The 21141-nt window shown below is 40.8% G+C and overlaps 1 protein-coding gene across 2 annotated transcripts in view; it reads left to right on the top strand.

Moving 5' to 3' along the window:
• The window catches only part of gli2b (GLI family zinc finger 2b), an 82424-nt gene that overhangs the window by 43254 nt on the left and 18029 nt on the right, over positions 1-21141 (top strand). For both annotated transcript variants that reach the window (XM_053512765.1, XM_053512764.1), the window contains exons 3-6: positions 1551-1656; positions 10469-10662; positions 13335-13541; positions 20936-21137. In XM_053512765.1, the coding sequence (XP_053368740.1) occupies positions 1551-1656; positions 10469-10662; positions 13335-13541; positions 20936-21137 (709 nt within the window). The remainder of the gene's footprint in view (positions 1-1550; positions 1657-10468; positions 10663-13334; positions 13542-20935; positions 21138-21141) is intronic.

The raw sequence follows: 21141 nt of genomic DNA, 5'->3' as shown, positions 1-21141 counted from the left end.
ATCTCAACAATTCAAACCTCACTTTGCAAAGACCAAGGCACTGTAGTAAATAAAAGCCCAGCAGGCTTTACAACGGTTTTTTGATACAAACCAGAGGTAAATATGACAAGAATCCAAGCGCCAAGAAATTAAAAAAGAAGGGTGCATCTCATCTTTCGGTCTGATCTTGTCAATCATGCCATCATGGACCAGGCAAGAGAAGAAGGATGGCGAGTGCTTACTCAGACCACTGTTGAGTGTTTGGCCCCCGGAGGCCCTCAGAGGTTCCTCGGATATAGGTAATGATCTCCGACCCTTGACCTCTCCCAAACTCCCACTCTTTCTAAAGAATTTTAATACAATCCAGAAACCATCAGAGGCGAGCCTCATATCTTTCTTTCTCATCTCCTGTCTTTTAATCCCCCCACGTCAGCATGTCAGCCTTTTACAATTAGTCCCGAATGCTAAAAGCCTAAGAAACCTGATCTGTGTTGCTGGTGCCAAGTGAGTGGAACAGTGGTGTTAATGTTTTCATAGAACAAAGTGTAGGGGGGGAAAAAAAAGAGAAAGAAAGAGGACTTACAGGAACACTGACGCTAATTAGAAACAAAACTCTGTAAAAGACTTTAAGACTCCAAAAAAACCACACTGTTATGGCACTAAAAACAAACTCGGTCCTGCAAAAGATCAACTGCGGTGTCTCGTTATCACAACAGCTAATGAAGGCCCGCTCGGATTTAATGGGCCATCCCGAGCCAGGAGAGTATTTATTACAGGAAAGCGTTGATTTTGATCCCTTTTCATTCCAAATAAAAATTCCCCACAAAAGGAGCCATAATGAAGAAAATGCCGAGCTCATATAAACGAGGCTGACTGTAAACGGAGCGTCATGCACAACGGCATCGCATCGCCTAGTAAAAAGTTGCTAAGCAGGGCACAAACTCCTTATTAATGAGGCTGTATTTGATTTCAAAGGCATCAGAGGGTTTCTTCTTCTTCTTCTTTTTCTTCTTCTTTTTCTACCGCTGCATCGTTCCACAATTCTCACATCTAAATTTTTTTTTTTTTTTTTTTTGAAAAGAGGGTTTTGTCCATGTTTTGGGGCCATTAAGATGTAGGGCTGGGTATTTGTGCATGAATGTGTGTATGTGCCTGCACCATTACAACAGGCAAGAGCAAAGCTTCTCCCCCTGCTGTCAACTCCGGTTTGTGTCGAGGCTGCGCTTTTCCTTGATAGCGTCCATCACTCCCGCTAGTTCAAAGAGCGTCTGGCTGCAGGTCTTTGTCGAAAGCCCAGTTGGATATCTTTTATGTCTAAGATGTAGGATTTCTTAGGATGACTTTGATTATTTATTTATTCCACTTCTCTTGTGTGATAGTGCCAATATTTTACACGAAACTGCTCAGCCTGCTCTGAGACTCTACTTTACTGTAGAGTGGTCGGCTTTGAAAGTTTTTTTTTTTTTTTTTTTTTTTTTTTTTTTTTGAAGTTTCTTAAAAAAAATTTTTTTTATTTCTCTCCCTCGATACTTTTCTCACCCCTTCGTTCTGTTTCTCTGTATTGTCTGCAGGGCCTCATCATATATTCCCGACTTTTCACACGCCGATCCCCATCGACATACGTCACCACGAAGGAAGATACCACTATGAACCTCATGGCCTCCACCCCTTGCATGGGTAAGTGATGATGTCATCACGGTCTCTCTAAACAAGCAGCTAATTCACATCTGAATCCATAACCCGTAAAAAAAAACATATGCGCTCTTCTGCAAAATCATGACAGGACAAATATTCAACAGATATGACATAATTTCAGATACAAAACTATATATTTTTTTCTCCTTAAAATCACTCATATTTTTTTTTTCTCACACAAATGAAACCAAAGTAATTTTCCAATCACAAGCCAATAGAATATCAAAGGCAGATGAGTTACTTGACCACTGGCACACATAAACATCTCTAACATTTCCTTTTCTATCCACACTGCATGTGGAGATTCTCAGTTGTTGGCCAACTCCTGCCTAAAGAGAAACATACTGGTTGACATACTTTTCCCATTAACATGATTTTTTTTTTTCTTTTCTTTGAGTTCTTCTGACTTCTTTCTAGATCATGACAGCATGATGTTTTCCTTCCCAGTGTAACCAAATCCTCATGGCCAAAAACGTAGCCCTGGACTTCCACAGCAATGTAGGGTAACCTGGAGACCTCAGTCGCTCCACACGTCCCTTATGGATTTTCAACTGGGACCTTCGTGTTGTGTAAACTGAAGTGGGCCAAACAAGTTTAGAAGTTACACTTTGTTGTCAGTACTGTACGCTCAACGCAAACTACTTTATTTTCCCCAGCCAGAAACGGGGTCTGCCTCCGAGGCAGGTTTATCTTAAGAAAGGGGCCGAATAAATCAATACAATTCTGGATGTTGTGTTCTTACATTGAAATTCACAGATTTTGATGGTGATACATATGGTGTGCCTCGTGGCAGCGAGCCTATTCATCATACACAGTGGCGAGTACAGGGTGGGGGGATGGACGTGTCGTACTACTCGGCTACCTTGATTAATGTGATGTGATCTTGACAGTGGACCCCTAATTCATCAAGGCTTTGATCTAGCTGTCTTTCCCTCTGCCTGTGCCAAATTCATCTAATTACAGGGACGTTGCGCAGCAAATTAAGCACGGTGTCGCCTGTGGCAAGCCAAGCCACTTTGTTACAGTCTCGGCGCACCGTGTCAGAGGTCCCTGCTCTAATCGTCTAACATGACATCTCCATACAGTGCGCTTCATCACTGTTTGCATATACCGTAATGAGGCCGCTGGTTATTTTGTCAGAGCTGTCACCCAAACCGCACCGGGAAACTTCCCTTACTCTTTTTTTCCCTCCTGCAAGAGAAACGTTTGCTGCCTCTCCGAGTGGCTGGAATGACAGAGGATGGGGTGATTCATCTCAGTAGTGGAGCAGTGGAGCACTGTGGGAATTCTCAAGACTGAGAGGGCCAGGGGCTATGGAGCGCGCCACCCACTTGTCTCATGGGCTGATGCACACGCGTTGACACACACTTCCCGTGCTCTCCGCCGCTCGGTGTGAGAACGCAGCCAAAGGACCAGACACTGCAGAACTGAAGACAAGGCTTTGAACTGAGGAGAGAAATGTAGCGTGATGTCTGATGGAGCTTTTGCTATTTTAGGCCTCCGGAGAACTGGTCCAAAGTTCACTCAAGCACCTCACATTAAAAATCATATGCCAATGAACTATGGATTTCTGAATTCATACCTCATATACTTTGATGTATAATATTTCTGCGAGAGTGAAAATGTATTCAATTAGTCTCGCATGTACTGTAGGAGTGATGGATCTAAACAACCAAACATCCTTAAATTATTTATAGATCATATCTGTAGTTCCAAGAGTGCCGTAATTTTAATCTGGGTTTTATAAGGGGTGACAGATCTTTCTTTTCTTTTTTTCTTTTTTTTTTTTTCAAAAGGCCAAGGTTCAACATGGAGCTTTTATGGAGTCTGTTAGGAAGGAATATGTCAGAGATCCTTTTATGGAGCTGGACCAATTTTTTTTTCTCCCAAAAAGGGAATCGTTTGGCTTCACATTACCAGCATGGAGTGACGCAAATGTAATTTTTTACCCTAATGTGACACAGATCAGATCTTTTTTTTTCTTCTTTTTTTGGGGGGGTGGGGGTGGGGACCCTGTCTGACTCATGATGTTTTTCAGATTGGATATAGATGGCTTTTGTATGTGGGCCTAGATCGGACACATTTCTGACTTGGATAAGAGTGGGCGGATCAGAATTCGTTGGACTTTTTGCCTCTGTGCATGCTGAGGGATTTCATAGCCGTGCTAGCAACAGCTGCTAAAACAGCTAAAGAAAGGTGTCCAGCTTTCTTCCTTCTTCTGGAACTCAATAAATACAGCCAATCAACTGCTCGCCATCCTCCAGGGCAAAATCCCAAACATATTTTTTGCTAAACCCGCATCCATTAGGTGGTGACATCCATGAGTGGTTGCACAAATATGATATATTTTAAACCAAATGATGCAAGCGAAGACGTATCGATGTACGCTTGTGTGCCATTTCATAGGACAGACGCATCAAAAGTCACTTAGAAATCCGATCTGGCCAAAAGAATCGGAATCAAACACTGTGACACTACAACGTTATTTTGACTGCCAGCATGTAAAATAGTAAGGGGTCCTTTTCATGCATAACGCATGGCTACAGTAAATATACTTGTGCTACAACTAAAGCCATAAGGATAAGATATTTATTGCCGTGACTGAAGTTTTATTCCCACAACTTGTGGGAAATATTTTATTAGAATGGGACGGAGCAAAATTAATTGAATTAGAGCATGGATATACCATTAACCCACAACGCCTTAAGGGAATTCTCAATAGACTTTTCTGTCTGTTCCCACCAAATAATTAACTGGGAGGTCAAGTTTTAAGTATGGAGTTCCCACAACATTTTTAAGTCTGGCGCAAGATACGTTTGATAACTTTTAGAGATTTGGGGAAAAAAGAGTAGGTCAGTGGTTAAGGTGTTGGACTACAGTTCCAAGGTTCAGTAACCCTTGAGCGAGACCCTTAGTGCTCATATGTATAAAGAGATGAAAATTCAAAGTCACTACAGAAAAGGGCATCTGCAAAATGAGGCGCAATTTATGTATGGCCACGCTGACTATAAAATCATTTATTTGTTCCTTCTTCTGCTATACCGTATATACCTGTGCATGGGTCACAGGGGCCTGGACCTAATCCCAGGAGATTTAGGGCACGAGGGTGGGGTACAACCTGGACAGGGTGCAAATCCATCACATCACACACACACGTAATACGGACAATTTGGAAACACCAGTTAAATTAATCTGCATGTCTTTGGACTGTGGAAAGAAACCGGAATACCCGGAGGAAACCCACCAAGCAAGGGGAAACATGGAAACTCCACACATGCTGATGTGCATGGAGTTTGATAGGTGGGGTGGGAATACTCCAAAATCATTCTTTTAAATTTATTTTTTAATGTATGTCTGTTTCCGTTTGAGGTGGTAAAATGTTGCAGTTCCTCTATAATCCTGCATGCGCTCTGAACTATTCTACCTGTATAATAAATACAAATAAAAATATTATTGGTAAATAAAAAAAGTATTGGTCAAGGATAGGAGAAAATCTCAGAATGTTATGTTGTTCTACTGTGGAAATGTTAAAATCGTTTGATTTCAAAGTGTGACGCAGCTCTGTTACATACTTCAACTTCTAAGTGCATAGGGTCGTGCAATTTCGCAAACAAACATGCATTTAACCCGGATCTGAATATGGACCGCTGTGTTGTTTAAAGGGCTGCACATGTGTGTGGGTGGATTGTGAGTGTACTGTTGGAGTGTGATTTATCTAAATCAGAGTGTTTGCCCCTTGTTACAGCCAAGCCTGCGTTACCCTATGATTTATCTCTGAAGAAAAACACACACACACACACACACACACAAACATGCACACAAATAGAAAGTTTAGCAGTAAGCATGTAAAAAAAATATCATTCACATGTAGGTAGACGCTTTTGCTTCAGACATCCATGCCAGCGTAGTGAGAAACACAGTGTGATGATGACACTCAGCAGTGCCAGGCGCCCACATGATGTAGCCACAGATGATCCTGACCCCTGTTGCGTTTGTGAATGGGTATTAAGGCTGAGGCTCAGGCCTCCATTAGCCTGAGAGGCCAGACAATGGGCTCAGATGGGCACCTGACTTACTGGCAAATGCCAAAACAGGTGCACTGTCCATCTGCCGGGCGTGAATGCTACACCAGCACGGGCACCTGAAACAATGTCTTCATCGCAGGAGTCTGGCACAGCAGCCTGTCCTCAACAATAGCGTAGCATCAAAAGCTCGGGAATATATAAAAAAAAAAACCTCCATAGTGTTTGTGTTATTACACGGGAAGTGTTATGACACAGACTGATTGCTGACTATCAAAACCAAAGCTGTTAGTCTGTGGGGTAATTGCAGTGTGCTGCTGTTATTACTCTCAGTGGGAAATATCAGACATTCCAAAAACACGGCAATTAAATCACACATCTCAAAGCCACAGACAAAAAAAATAATAAAAAATCCCACATCAACTGAAATGGTTACTGAGTTGTGAAAATGTTAGCAGACAGAGAAAAAAAAAGAAATGCAATATTTTATTACAGAAGATTTCAGTGTGCATTGGTGGACAGGACATCACATATATTTTTTAAAACACACGAAATTAAATTGCTTGAATCATTAAATTGCTTGAATCAACTATTATTTTAAATATTTAGTTAAACTTAAAATTGTTAAACGGTCTAACTTTGACAAATTTCTTCACGTGTTGTTGATTGTTTAAATGTCACAGCTCATACAAAATAGCGATACATTTTTCCTTGTATCCACACGCCATTCCAGAAGAATCAATACTCTTGCAAAACATGAGTATTAGCAGAAAATGCAAGCATACATAACGTACCATAAATAGTAACAGTAGAAGAACATAGCAACACTTGCTTTTTCTGCAAATACTCGTGCTTTACAAAAATAGCGCTTCTTCTTCTTTTGAGTTTAGGAGTGGCTGGTGCAATACCACCACCTACTGGACTGGAGTGTAGAGCACAAGGTTAAAATATATATTTTTTTATCACTTTGTATAAGCTATGACATTTTAACGAACAACAACACAAATTGCACAAAATTATTATATTTATTTAAAATGTAATAGTTTTAATACTTCAAAACCTGTAAGAAATTTAGCTATTAAATTCGATCAAATCAAAAATTGTACTGCCCTAATATCATCTCAAACTGGGAGTTTACCTGTGATTCGCATACCTAGTGTTTTTTATGTCTTAATAGACAATATCCCATGTTTCCTCTGGATACTTCAGTTTCCTCAGACAGTCGAAAGATGATATACAGGATATTTTGCATTTCCAAATTGCCTGTAATGTGTGTGTGTGTGTATGTGTGTTTGCGCGCGCCCTGCGATGGATAGGCACACAATCCAGAGTGCCACACCGCCTCGTGCCCTAAGTCTCCAGGGATAGGCTTTAGGGCCCCTGTGATCCTGTAGAATTGCCTTATAAATAGAGTGAGAATTGCCTTCTTGTTGTTTGAGAAACCCATTGTTGTTGACATTTTTATAGTCATGTTCAAGTTCAAGTAGGCTTTATTGTCATTACAACCATATACAGTTAGTACACAGTGAAACGAAACAACGTTCCTCCAGGACCAAGGTGCTACATGCAACATAGATTTACAACATCAATTAAGAGAAACACTAAACTAGCTAACCAAGAGGCCTAGTTAGCTGGCTAGCAGAGACAGGACAGAAAGACCTAACATAAATTACAACAAAAACTAACTAGCTAAGTTATACTTAGCTAGTTAGCATGTATACTTTTATAGCTTGTGTTGATCATCAAGGAACATCAAGGTTTCCTTAAATACTTTTATATAGATGGTCTACTTTCCCAGATGGAGAAAATCACTATTAGGGAGGTGTACATAGAACTTTTCCAAAGCATCAAGCCTTCAACATTTGGAGGTTGATGGACGGCACGTTCTATTGTTAGCCAAATAGCATGTTTTATCGTCTGAGCTGCATGAAAGGGTGCAAAATCTTATTGGGTTTCTAGTTATTTATTTTAACTGATCCTTTTTGTAGGGGGACACCTGACCAATCAATTGGCAATCTCCATTCCAGTCCATCCCAAAAGTGCTAAAGCTTTTAGCACAGTGACATTGTCATGTCCAAACAGGTTTGGGCCACTTGGTTCCAGTTCAAGTTACCTTAATGCTACACCATTAAAAAGGACTTTTTAGACAATTACTTGTGTTCAGCTTTGTGGCAACAGTTTGGGAATGGCCCACACATGTATGGGGTTAGTTGTCAACAAACATTTGGCCATATTGTGGGAACTTTGAACTACTGATGTTCTGTGTTTTCTTGCTGCTTTGTTGTAATGTCCAGCTTCGATGGCCTGGGACTTGAATCCTTTCTTTTAATAGGAAAATGAAAACCATCCACGTTGGGTTGAAAACTGTCATGATTATTGCTAGTGTTTCATCCTGCAAAACCTAACAACTCTTTTTTTCAAGAAATTTATGTTGCCAACCGAAATCTTACAAATATTTATTTATAAAGGCTTTGCCAGGGCGGGGCGCATTTTGTTTATTCGTTGACATCATATGGACTAATTCAAAACACTCTTTAGGAAATGCTTTTTGCACAACACTCTCTCTGTCATTTTCCAACATTAAAATTCAAGTGATCATGTTGTTAAAACAGGGTGGAACATATCCCAGCTACTAATGACTTACTGGCTGCGGACCAATTTAATAAAGTTCAATGATGTCAAGCTAGTGAAAAAAAAAAAAAAAGTGAACAGACGGGATCAGTTCATCGATACAAGATGTCTGCTATGTCAGACAGTTCATAAATCGAGATGCATTCCAGGCGAGGAGCTGAATGTCATCATTCTATGACATCCCTGAGATTCCTGAGAAAGAGAGACGGTTTTGCTTTGGAATCGCTGCTTTTTTTCCCCCCTCTCGTGTCTCCTGGACTGTCACATGAGATGAAACGTCAGGAGACGGGGAAGTTTGACAGAGTGCTGGGTGCCGGACTAGAACCCGGCAAGTTTGCTTAAGGCAGATAAGATCATCCTGAAGCCAGATCTGTTAGATTACATCCATACGGACGACGTTAGATTAATGTTGTTGAGGAGTTGGGAGGCTCTGCCTGGCTGTGTGAGTTTAGCTGTCTGGCATGCAACACTGGAGTCTTTTCACAGGGGCCTAAGTGTATGCGCAACCCAGAAGGCTTCAGGAAAAAAAAAAAAAGTCCATGGAGTGGAAAGTGAATGGGTTCAGGTCTTATGAAAGTGCAGAAAGTGAGGACAATGAGAGATGCTTTTTTTGGTATGAGCGGACTTCAGAAGAAGAAATACTAACTAAATATCATAACTTTTCAACTTGGAGAATCTTGGTATAAAACAGGGCTCTTTTGTGCAGATAATCTTAAAGACTTGTTGGTTTAGCTATAATAAACATTGGCTAGAAGACAGAAAAATTGGAGTAGAGTACATGCAAAAGATCCACAACCAGCCGTTTCATCCTTCAATCTGAAGGGGGTCTCAAGAAAGGGCTCTTTTTCTATGATTCTAGCCAATTGCTGTGTTCTGACCCTGTGGGGACCAGGCATTCTGTGCAACTTTCAGCCCTGTGCTCTGAAAAGCTAATAAAACAGCCCAGGAGACATGTGGGCCTAAACCGAACAGTTTCTTTCAATCCAAATGAATATCCTACTGCTTCTTTGTGTGGTCTGGGAAGCATCAAAAAGACTACTGGGGTTGAAAATCAGCCACGGCTAAAGAAAGAAAGAGGTGAAGTGTGGGGGGGGGGGGGGGGGGGGAGTGACTGCAATCCCTGGCTGCCTTAACTACAGTGCAATCATTTCCTTCTCAGAGTGGGGGAGAGACCGAGAGACAAGGAGAACTGTGATGCTTTGTCTAATGAAGTTTGGCATCTGAAAAAACGCTGTTGCTTTTTTGAGCTGAAGGCAAGATATCAGAATTGCATGTTCTTCGGACAAACCTTTTTTAATCTAGACATCTCCGTTAAAAGACATTATGTCAAACCAAATGTAATTGGACCAGGGGATTTTTTACAATCAGGGCTGATAAGGACAAACTGTAACCAGATCTGTAGGTAACTTTTTCATCCTAAATAGTTTCTGTCTGGTTCCCATTCATATTGTCTTTCTATGTATGAAAATGTACTTTCTTCCAATTCTAATTATCTTCTACTTTTACAGTGACATAAAGGCATTTCTGAAATCACCCAAAATCCAAATCAAACCAAAAGTACCCATGTATACCCAAGTGCAAAAAGGAGACACTTGGAAAGGTTCAGACTTGACTTTACAAATAAATAACAAGCTCCTAAACAGCACTATCCATCAGACCAGCGTTAATTAACATTCTATAATAAGACCCCAGATCTGCTCTTAGTTTCACACAAACCCCCACTGTGGTCTTGCATGTTGAGCCTCAATCTAAACCCAGATCTCAACACAAGACTAGCAGACATGACCTCATGTTATTTAATAAAGCAGAGACACAGCAGATCAGACTACATGGGACAAGTCAGCCTTCATTCAGAGTGAAACTTGGGTCTTACTGCTGGATTTATGTAGTGGAGATTGCCCCAAGCTAAAGAACCAAACATGATCCATCATATGCCTCAGTCTGTGCCTGAACCTTGCTTTGGAGAATTTTGCCAGAGCGTTGAGAAGTTCTTATTTTTGAAGCCTCTTTTGACACAAAGCTCAAAGTAAAACCATGTGTTTTTGGCCTTAAATGTTTGCAGATGATGGTTAAAAATGTTTCAGGTCTTATTAGATGTTATGGTGCTTATTGACCTGCAATCTCCTCTTTTGTTTCTCCAGAGCTCCAGCTTTAGGGAGTCCGGTTCTCTCTGATATATCCCTGATCCGGCTCTCCCCAGGTGGCCCGGCCGAGTCTCCCTTCAGTCCTCCTCACCCTTACGTCTCACCTCATGTGGAGCACTACCTGCGCTCGGTCCACGGCAGCCCAACACTTTCCATGATCTCAGCGGCCCGTGGGCTTAGCCCTGCAGATGGTGAGAACACAAACACAAAAACACACACTGTAACTCGGTTTCAGACTGAGATCTGTGGCATCAGATAAGACTCACTACATTTAAAAGGGACCTATTATGCAAAATCCACTTTAGATTTTTTTTTTTCCAGTTGGTTCTCTGGTGTGCATAGAGAGCAACAAAAAAAAAGGATGAGGAAAAAACATTCCCTGATTTTACATTTATGCTTTTAAGAGCTTTTTGTTCTTGTTTTACATTTTTGTAAAAAATTTAATGTTTAAATAACTCCATCTTGTTGGTCTGCTGTTCTCTCGATCTGTTCTCTTCGCTCATTTACATAGACACTGAAATGGCACATTCAGAGAAGGAGTGAAATAAAGGGTGTTTGAGATTTGAAAAATTGCATAACTCAAGAGTATTTCATCTGCAGCATTAACGCACACACACTAGTCATGTTAGACTGTTAAAGAAATAGTAAAAGACTTTACCTTTAAAATTTATAAAACCTTGTATTATGGTATGCTGATTAAGTGAAGTGAAGTCTTTTCTATATACTTTTTACTTGTATTTATGTGGTTTAATACGATTGTGATCAATTCAGTTTAATTCAGTTCAGAAGTAATGTTGTTTAATTCAGTTCAATTCTGCTGTCTCATAGTTAGTTCATTTCAGGTCGTTTCTGTAGCGAAGCTAGTTTTAGTTCAGTTCGGTTTCGGTTCTTAGAGTGATGTGGTTTCATTTTCGTTTTTTAGCTCAGTTCCTTTCTAGTGTAGCAAGTTTCAGATTAGTTGTAGTGTAAACATTTCAGTTCAGTTTCAATTTCGATTCAAGTTTCATATAAGTCCACGTTAAATGTCATTGTCTTGTTTAATCCATTTATCATTAAAACAGTTTTTTGTCTATTCTGGGTATGTACAATATGCTACTGAAATATAGTATGCATATGTTATAAACTACGTGTAGAACTTTGCGCTTTCCTGACCTAGAGATTCTAGTTTGGAATGCATGTTGAATGTTGCTGAAAACAAGTACAAAGCATGCAGGCAGTTAAGCTTGTTTTCTCACTGACACGTCTCTCTTCTGCGCTGAATTATAACAACAGGTGAACAGGCCAAATAGCAAATAAATCACCTTTTACAGTCTGTCGACAGTAATGGGTCCGTGCTTTAAAACTTAAATAAGAAGCACACAAGAGATTCTGACAGCAATAAAGCTGGAAAGCAGCAGTGAGATAGTGGAGGGTGTTTTAACTTTTAGATAGGGGAGTATGGCCTTGAGTGTGAGATTTGATGGTACGAGCTTTATGTGGCGACGCAACTGACCTTATTCAAAGTTGAACAAGCTTAGATATCCTGAAAGGTTTATATTTAAACTTTTATTTTAAGCACATATTTAGAACTCCAGTGGATTCTCCAAATATAAAGGGTTTAGTGTTTTGTTCTGAATATATGCTTTTCGCCCATTATTCATTATTTTTACTGTATCGAGCAGACAAGTAGAACATTCAGCAGCTCAATTCCGAACATCCTACTAATCCTCCCCAATACTAACATCCACAAGTGTTTAAATAAATGTGGTTTTAGCTGCAGTGGGGTTCCTCATTTCTTTCCTTTCACCACGATACTACACACAGACGGAGCAGTGTGAGACACTGCGGTTCAAACGCACTTAGACCTAATTGTGAGAAATCAGTAGTAACTATTTTCAGTGAGGCACCCAATATGTTCACACACGTATACACACATACAGTATACACGAATATGTGCACATTCTTACACACACACACATGCATGTCTCCAAGGGCACAGCAGGGGCTCCATAATGCCAATACGTTTTAAATGTATGCAAATGTGAACCATATGGCAAGCTGTGCTCATGGTCTGTACGGCCAAGTGAGTGTGTAAAGCAGATTCGGCCCTCACACTCTTATTGGCCCTGACAGTTTTAACAGAGCTTTACCGAGTGCAGATGTTAACAGTGCATTGCTGGTGTAGCTCTGAAGCCGGGAGACTTTGCTCTCTTTCTCTCTCTCTCTCTTTCTCTCTCTCTGTATTGCTTTCTCTGGATGGCTGTGTGTAAACTTGGCCTTTATGTTTACCTTTTTATTTATTCATTTGGCAAATGCTTTTATCTAATGAGACTAGTGAAGCAAAATCACATCCAAGCCTCGACCTGTTAAAGGAACAAACTCATGGGTGTGAGACTGTAAGCCACCGACAGACCAAAACCAAGTGCAAAGTAGCAGGAAAACACAGAGCATTCCTTGAGCTAGAAGCTAATAAAGATGGTAGGTGATGTCAAAAAACTGCAATGAAATAAATGCAATGAAATAATAATAATAAAATAAAAAAAAACTAACAAATCTTCCCTTTCTTTGGAAACGATGAATTGCCGAGTGAAGAAAAAAAAGTGAATTAACCATCTCTGTTCCAGCTGGAGGGCGGCGTATTTCTGAGCTGGAAAAATGTCAAAAGAAGCCAGATAAGAAGGAACAAGTGAAATTCATTGCCCCCATTCAGGGATAGGCTCGAAGCTCCCTCCCCTACACAGGATAGACAGTATAGATAATGAACGAATGATTTATTACAAGTCCAAATGCCTTCACTTATTCTTTCATAGACACATTTGTTTACACTGTGTATGTCCGAACAGTCTGTCTCATCTCTTATCCATTTCTCTCATACCTTCTACAGTCGCCCACGAGCACCTGAAGGAGCGTGGGCTATTCGGTCTTCCACCTCCCCCTCCTGGAGCCAACTCAGCTGATTACTACCACCTGATGGCAAGTCACAGGAGTCCATATGGAGATCTGATTGCAGCTGGATCCACTACTGCTGCTGCTGCTGCTGCCGCTGCCGCCGCCGCTGTTCACCTCCCGGACTACATCAACCCGATGGACAGTGAGTTTCAGCCCATGAGGGAGAAAGTATATACTGTATGTGTGCAGGGTTTAAATATGAATTAGGTGTGAATCATTTAAAAGGATGATCCATGATCCAAAGGGATGATAGGTTTTAGCGCTAGGGGTTAAATTATGAATTTAGAAGAGGATGCTAGAATAATTGACTATCCATTCAACTAGGGAAACAATTGTATTCATTCCCATTTTTACAACCGTGGTAGGACATTTACTCATTCCTTATCCAGAGCGACTTACAGTTTTATCTCATTATACATCTGACCAGTTGAGGGTTAAGGGGCCTTGCTCAAGGGCCCAACAGGGACAACTTGGTGGTTGTGGGATTTGAACCTGGGACCTTCAAACCATAGTCCAATGCCTTAACCACTGAGCTACCTACAGACTATTAGGGAACGCCAATTAGCCTAATCTGCATGTTTTTGGACTGTGGGAGGAAACCCACCAAGCACAGGGAGAACATGCAAGTTCCATGCAAACACACCCCGAGGTGGGAATCTAACCCACACCCTGGAGGTGCAAGGCGACAGTGCTAACCACTAAGCCAACATGCCACCAGATAATTGGCTAATATATGGTTATTCCTAATTTTATGCATGTTGTTGTGCCAATCACATTTCAATATGTAAATACAGGCCATGCAAGACTGTTTTATTAGGAGATGGGAATGAACCAAATGTGTAGTGTAGTGAGGATGATTGCTATTTGTACATAAATTCATTTAGTTTATATTTTCAGCGAGTTTAAACACATGGCCACTTCTTTAGATATAGTATTATCTTGTTCAGTTCAATGGGACAGGGGTCAAATGGAAAGGTATTAAACCTAATCTTGACTTTTGGCATCATTTCCTACAGTACATCTTAATAGATCACCATAATTAAATTTTCTCTTGAAAAAACATTGGGTCGATAAGAAATTGGATAAACCCTCAGACAGGCTTGCTGGGAGATCTAAACCAAAAAAGACACACATCCTTTAAAATTAAAAAAAAAAAAATCTTCCCTTCAAAAGTGACTTAAGGTGACTCCTACGTGTGCAGTATTTTCCCACTGTCACTGCCAGTGCTCTCTGTAAACACACATGCTGCTGTGACATTTATAAGAGTGTTTCCCTCTGAGGAAAGTGTGTGTGTTTAACATAATGAATGCCTGCTTTCATCTCTCACTTCCTAAGTCACCTTAAAAGGGGACCAGCGTCTCGAGCACAGGCCGATTCCTTCAGAAAGGTTCTCAGAGCCGGAGCATGCCACAGCCGTCACGTCATCCATCAACGGCTGTTTAATGAAAGTAGCCATCAGGAACCGTTGCATGACCTGAAATGGAGATGCTAACCAGGTAGTGGAGTTTGGAGATGGCTGTGCTTTTCTCAGCTGACACGGGCACCTAGAGGCCTGGGAAGTGTGAAAAACCCCAGAAGAGTGGTCCACGGTTCGTCATTTTGAAAGCTGTTTGCCAACCTTCCAAAACAATGGAGAAGACCTGGGAGCAAAAAATGTTCATTGAAAATAAATATGCAATAAAACATAATAGCTCAGTAACCGAGTGCAGTGCTGAGCAAATATTTGTTCCGCCTTTACCGTAGGCCAAACAGTCGGCTCACAAAAATAAACAGGGACTCGGCTTCCTCTTGCTTCACCCCTCGTAGGGTCTCAAGCTTGCGCTCGTTTGCTGCTCCGCTTCGCTCTGCATCTCCCCCTTTACCCTTAGTCATGTGAAATGATGCATGACCCCAAACAAAACCCTGACCTGTTCAACCAATGGCTTAATGGCTCATTATACTGACTTTGCCTTGATGTCCTGGTTATTCTTCTGAGCCTGAATAACTTGCCCCTGATTAGCCTAAGTTTAGCCTGAATGGTACCTATTCAGCAATGGACCCATTATTACACTGGGTGGAAAATGAGACTTGCTTTCTCTTAGAACACCTAAAAGCAGTCGGCATTTTGTCTGTTATAAAGAAGCCCAGTGCGATCGAGGATGGTTTTCAGGCATGGCTGAGTTAAAAGAATAAGCACTTCTTTTTTCAGTTTTTCCATGTTGAAGTAGTGGACATAGCAAACATTGCGCTCAAAGATGCAGAATGTAGTGTGGGTATGACTATGCCCTTGCGATAGAGGTATGACAGAGTCTTGCGAAATGACGAGCACTATGACATTGACTTATGCTTTGGTACGTTTTAAAATATTCATGGATATTTTGGTATATTTTGGTATATGTTGATATATCTTGGATATATCTTTATCTTTTTGATAAGTTCAATTTTAAAGTACATTTTGGTATATACAATTCAATTTTATTTGTATAGCGTTTTTAACAATTGTCACAAAGCAGCTTTACAGAAAGAAAAAACTAATACATTCGAATGATCCTATCAGTTTGTCCCTAATGAGAGTGATGAGGAAAAACTCACTAAGAGGACAAACAGGAAGAGGCATTGAGGGGAACCAGACTCAACAGGGAACCCATCCTCATTTGGGTGATATCGGATATTATGGCCATAAATCATCCGCTGCTATATCTGTGTGCTATAAGGTTAAAAGTTCAGTTATATAACAGGAAAGGTGTTTAAGTTGATATGAAGACCACTTTGCTGATGGAGACTCGGATACAAAACTGTTTGTGGTGATACATTTTGATATGTTTTGATAAACTGTACAATATTTAGATATAATTAGGAACATTTTATGTATGGTTTAGCACCTTTTGGAAAATTGTGGTGTGTTTTGGTACATTTTTACATGTGCATACATTTTGTTATATTTGTGTACATTATGGTTAGTTTTGGTACATTCTGGAATATTTGTGTATTTTGGCACATTTTAGTACATTGTGGAGAATTTTGGTATGTTTTGGTCCATAATTGTATTTTTTCTTTTGGTATGTTTTGTTAGAGACTGGAATCTTTCAATAATATTTTTCACGAATATGTTTTGATACATTTTGATACATTTTGATACATTTTGATACATTGGGGTAAATTTCAGGGTTTTTTTTGGTACTTATTAAACCTTTTAATTTTTTTTTTTACATAATTTTATACTTTTTCGTAGGCCTTGGAACATTTCGGTATAATTTGTTAGATTGTTTTAGATTTTGATTCATTTTGGAATGTTTTGGTGCTCTGGTGTCCTCCTCCATGTTGCAGTTTCTGGAGGGTTTTTGGGTAACTTTTCTGGCTCTATTCCTCTATCGTTTTTTTAATAGGGATTTCACAGGGATTTGGGTATGTGAGGGTTCCCGCAGGTTTTTAGCAGTCTCTGTTGACATAAATCACGAAGGTTGCAGGAAGAGGGGGTATCAGGAGGCATGGAGCAAGCGACGCCCAGCTCTCCATTTGGCCATTTATCAAGGGAAGTGGCACATTAATAAACACATCTCCCCTGAGGTGAGGGCGTAACAGAGACAAATATGAGTGCCAAGGCTGAGCGTCTCGCGTCCCACACACTCCCCCCCCTGCCCCATTAACGCCATGCAAATACCAGAACAGGCTCACCGTAAAGGCCTCATGCCTAAGCAGTGTGGTTAGCTGTGAAATCTTTACATACACACATCTGTATATGTGTACTCTAGAGCCATCCTTTCAAAAGAAAATGAAATCGCACCTATGCATGAATATCTGATATGCATGGAACCTGGTGGCGTCTTGATAATTTGGGATTCGGCTTTTAAAAGTTATGGGAGCTAAACCTCTGGTAGGGGCCCAAGTGCCAAAACGAATGCTTTTATAATTACAGAGGACCATTAGCTCATGCTAAAAGTAATGACCTTCACAGCTACAAAGCTGGAGGATTACTTATTAGCTGTGAGCTCAGTAGGGAATTTGCACACACATACACATGCGCACACAGACACAGACACATACACATGCGCACACAGACACACACACACACACACACACACACACACACACACACACAGAGGAATGGTTTGTGTAAGCTTGCTTGTGTTGGCACCAGATGTGATGGAATCATTATGGACGTCCGGTTGCCAGAGCTTCTGGTTACAACCCCTAATCACACACACATACTCACACATGTGTTTGCCAACACCGGCACTAATGCCTCACACCTGTTGGGTAAAAACACAGAATTTTTCACTTTGGAACACCAAACTCAATGACCAAAACCGTTATCCTGTACCCTAGACAAAACTATATATTTTCTTTAGCTCTCCAAACAAGACCCAATGTTTCATTATGTCGATTATATATTCTATTGCAGCATTAATGATGAGAATTTCAGATAAATATAAAGCGACGATATGTCTGTTAGTGTCATTAGAGTTGAGGTGAAACTGTCTAATGATTTAGTCACCGTCTAGGCTGGGAAACCAGCACATTATTTCCCTGGCTTGAAAAAAAAACTATTATTTTAGCAGAGCTGATCAACGTTAAAAGCAACTGGCTTTAGTTTAATGACCCAAAATTATTACACACACACATTTTGATCCGCACCACAATCCATAATACTCACTCATCATCTATACCTCTTTATTCTGTATATAGGGAGCCTGGAGTCTATCCCAGGAGACTTAGGGCACGAGGCAGGGGACACTCTGGACAGGGTGCCAATCCATCGCAGGGCACACACACGTACACACACTCTCATTCACACACTACGGGAAATTTGGGAATGTCAATTAGCCTAATCTGCAAGTTTCTGGACTGGGGACGGAGTACCCAAAGGAAACCCACCAAGCACGGCGAGAACATACAAACAAGACACACACACACGAACAGACCCCGAGGCAGGAATCGAACCTGGAACCTGGAGGTGCGAGGCACGATGCCGTCTACCCATAAGACATAGCATGTATTATAACACACTGGGGTTCATGTCTCACAGGCATTTATTTTTTTTCTAATTGCATTTACATTTACAGTATTTGGCAGACGTCCTTTTACAGAGAAGTCAATTTAAAAGAGAGCAGTGTTAGCTCGGTGGTTTAGAGTTTGGCTTGCTGACCATGGGTTTTAAATCCCAGCACCACCTGGCTGCGACTGTTGGGCCCCTAAACAACACCCTTAACCATGAATTGCTTAGATATTTAATGAGTTAAAAGGAAGTCACTTTGAATAAGAGCATGTGCCAAATGCCATAAGTGTAAATGTGCAGAGTGACTGAAGTAAATACTCAAATATTGCAGGTCATGGACTAAGAATATAAGACTAAGAATATAAACTGCTGTTAGTGACAGAGAAAGTTACAACATTCCAGTACAGTACAAGTAGACCGTTATGCCTTTTCACTTAAACGAACTTTACAATGGCCCAAATGTTCAAAACCCATTAAAGGACCCATATTTTGCCTCAATTTTAACACAACCTGTTTAGAGTATGTGGTAATGCTTCAGCTTAAACACTTTTTCAGATAATGCATTTTTTTAAACCTTAAAACCATTTATTTCACTTCTCCTTCAAATGCGCAATTTCAGTGTCTATGTAAATGAGCTACTATATAGCCACGCCCCCTCTGGGAACAGCAGCGCTGCGCTACATGTCGGGGGAGGGGCTCTTACTTATATGAAGTCACAATATCCAAAAAATCCAAATGGCTAGTTTAAGCTCTTTTTTCTCACCCTTTTTGTGAGACACACAGACACACACACACACACACACACACACACACACACGCACACGCACTGGAGACACATCACAATGTTAATAAAAAGTGAATTTTGCATTATAGGTGACCTTTAAGCAAAAACACAGCATCAAAAAACGTGAAAAAAAAAAAAAAATACGAACACAACAGAAAGTCAGAAATTACGAGCATATAACACAACAACAAAACCACAAACAGAAACGCAAATGTATTGACGTATTGACACATTAATTAAAACAGGAACCAGCATTGCAGAAGCAAATGCACCTCAGACTTTAGCTCAACACTGCATGTGAAAGTTTTCTTAGCAGACACACGCTTACGCCAAAACAACAAACAAATTTACGAACCATTTTACCCCTCGGGGCAACGTTATTAGAGCGGTGCACACGAAATTGGACAAAATAACCTGATGGCAGACTGAAGGACTTGAAGTCTAACGTTCCCAGAACGTTAACGTTCGAAAAACGTTCTGCAAACATAAAATTGTTGGCTGCGATACAGACGATAAAGACATTTTCCATGAATTTTTCTAAGTGCACACACACAACCACACACACACACACACACACACAAACAAGTACACACCTGCTCTAGTTTTTCCTGCTTATTCCCTTTTATAATTCTGAGGACTCTTGTAAATTGCCTTCATTATCCAAACCGATAGACGCCTGAAACAGTTGATAGTTATCTTAATAATTACACTAAATTATAGGCAATGATTAATCATGCGTGGTCAGATCAGAACCAGGTCATTGTGAGTTCAAGATGAAGCTGATAAAGACACTTGATTGCAGTGTTTCACTTCTTTTTTTTTTTTTTTGGGAACATAAAATGGAACATATAAGAACAGCATTCCTTTATGGTTCGCCGCGATCCCCGACTCGCGAGTTTTCTTGGCGACTGTTCTCTTTCCAAAGTGATCTGTGCTTGTTGAGTCTCTCAGTGTCGGCCTCCAGCTACAGTATTAGCAAAGACACAATCTCTGGCACTTATTGATAGGGCTGTGCTATATTCCAGGGAGGCTGTGTGTCGGGGAGAGAGTGCGCAAGCATCGATCACGCTGTCTCACCTGGCACGCACGCTCCTCACACGCTACCCGAAATAGCACGGAGGTGGGCAGTGTGGGGAAATGATACAATGCAATCCGCCACTGCGGCGAGTTCAAAGATTTCTCCGTAGCTAGAGAGACAGAGTGAATAATAGAGAATAATATTTCAAGATCAGTCAATCAGAGACTCCCATGGTAAGGGACGGCACACTTTGGGAAGAACGGCTGCTCTCAGCTTGATTCAGGAGTCAGAGGGATGTGAGAATTAAGGAAAATAGGTTAGTGGGAATAAAGTGGATAAAGTGATGAGGGTTGTTGGTCATGGGAGGGAAACGTGGGCGAAATTCGCTTAGCCACGAGTGTCTGATGAGGCGAGGAATTCCACAGAGGCGAGGCAGAACCAAGTGTAAATCGGAGCAGTGTTTCTGTGGCCCAAATGGTTTTGCTTGTTGTTTTTCTATAATGTGCTCAGTAACACTATGCCCTAAAAAGTGATACTTGGTTTAAAAAATAACCAATAATAATTTTCCTACATCCTGGACGATCTCTGCCCTAATGTGAACATCCAATCTCAATCAGACTGCCGTTGAACCTTTCGGACAAGCTTTCTAAAAAAAAAAAAAAAAAACACACGTCTTGACTTTTTAATTAAAATCTTTTCTGACCATTAAGAACTGCATTGAACAGATCTCCATTCTGTGTGTTTGTGTTTGTTTTACAGTGTCACGCTTCCCCAGTCCACGCCTGACACCCAGGGTGAGCCGGAAGAGAGCACTGTCTATCTCTCCGCTCTCAGATGCCAGTATCGACCTACAGACCATGATCCGTACTTCTCCTAACTCTCTAGTGGCCTACATCAACAACTCGCGCTCCAGCTCGGCGGCTAGCAGCTCATACGGCCATCTCTCAGTCGGGGGCATCAGGTAA

The sequence above is a fragment of the Clarias gariepinus genome, chromosome 15, assembly GCF_024256425.1.
Source record: "Clarias gariepinus isolate MV-2021 ecotype Netherlands chromosome 15, CGAR_prim_01v2, whole genome shotgun sequence".
Taxonomy (NCBI): domain Eukaryota; kingdom Metazoa; phylum Chordata; class Actinopteri; order Siluriformes; family Clariidae; genus Clarias; species Clarias gariepinus.
Note: the sequence above shows the minus strand (reverse complement) of the source record. Positions and strands in the feature narration are given on the sequence as shown.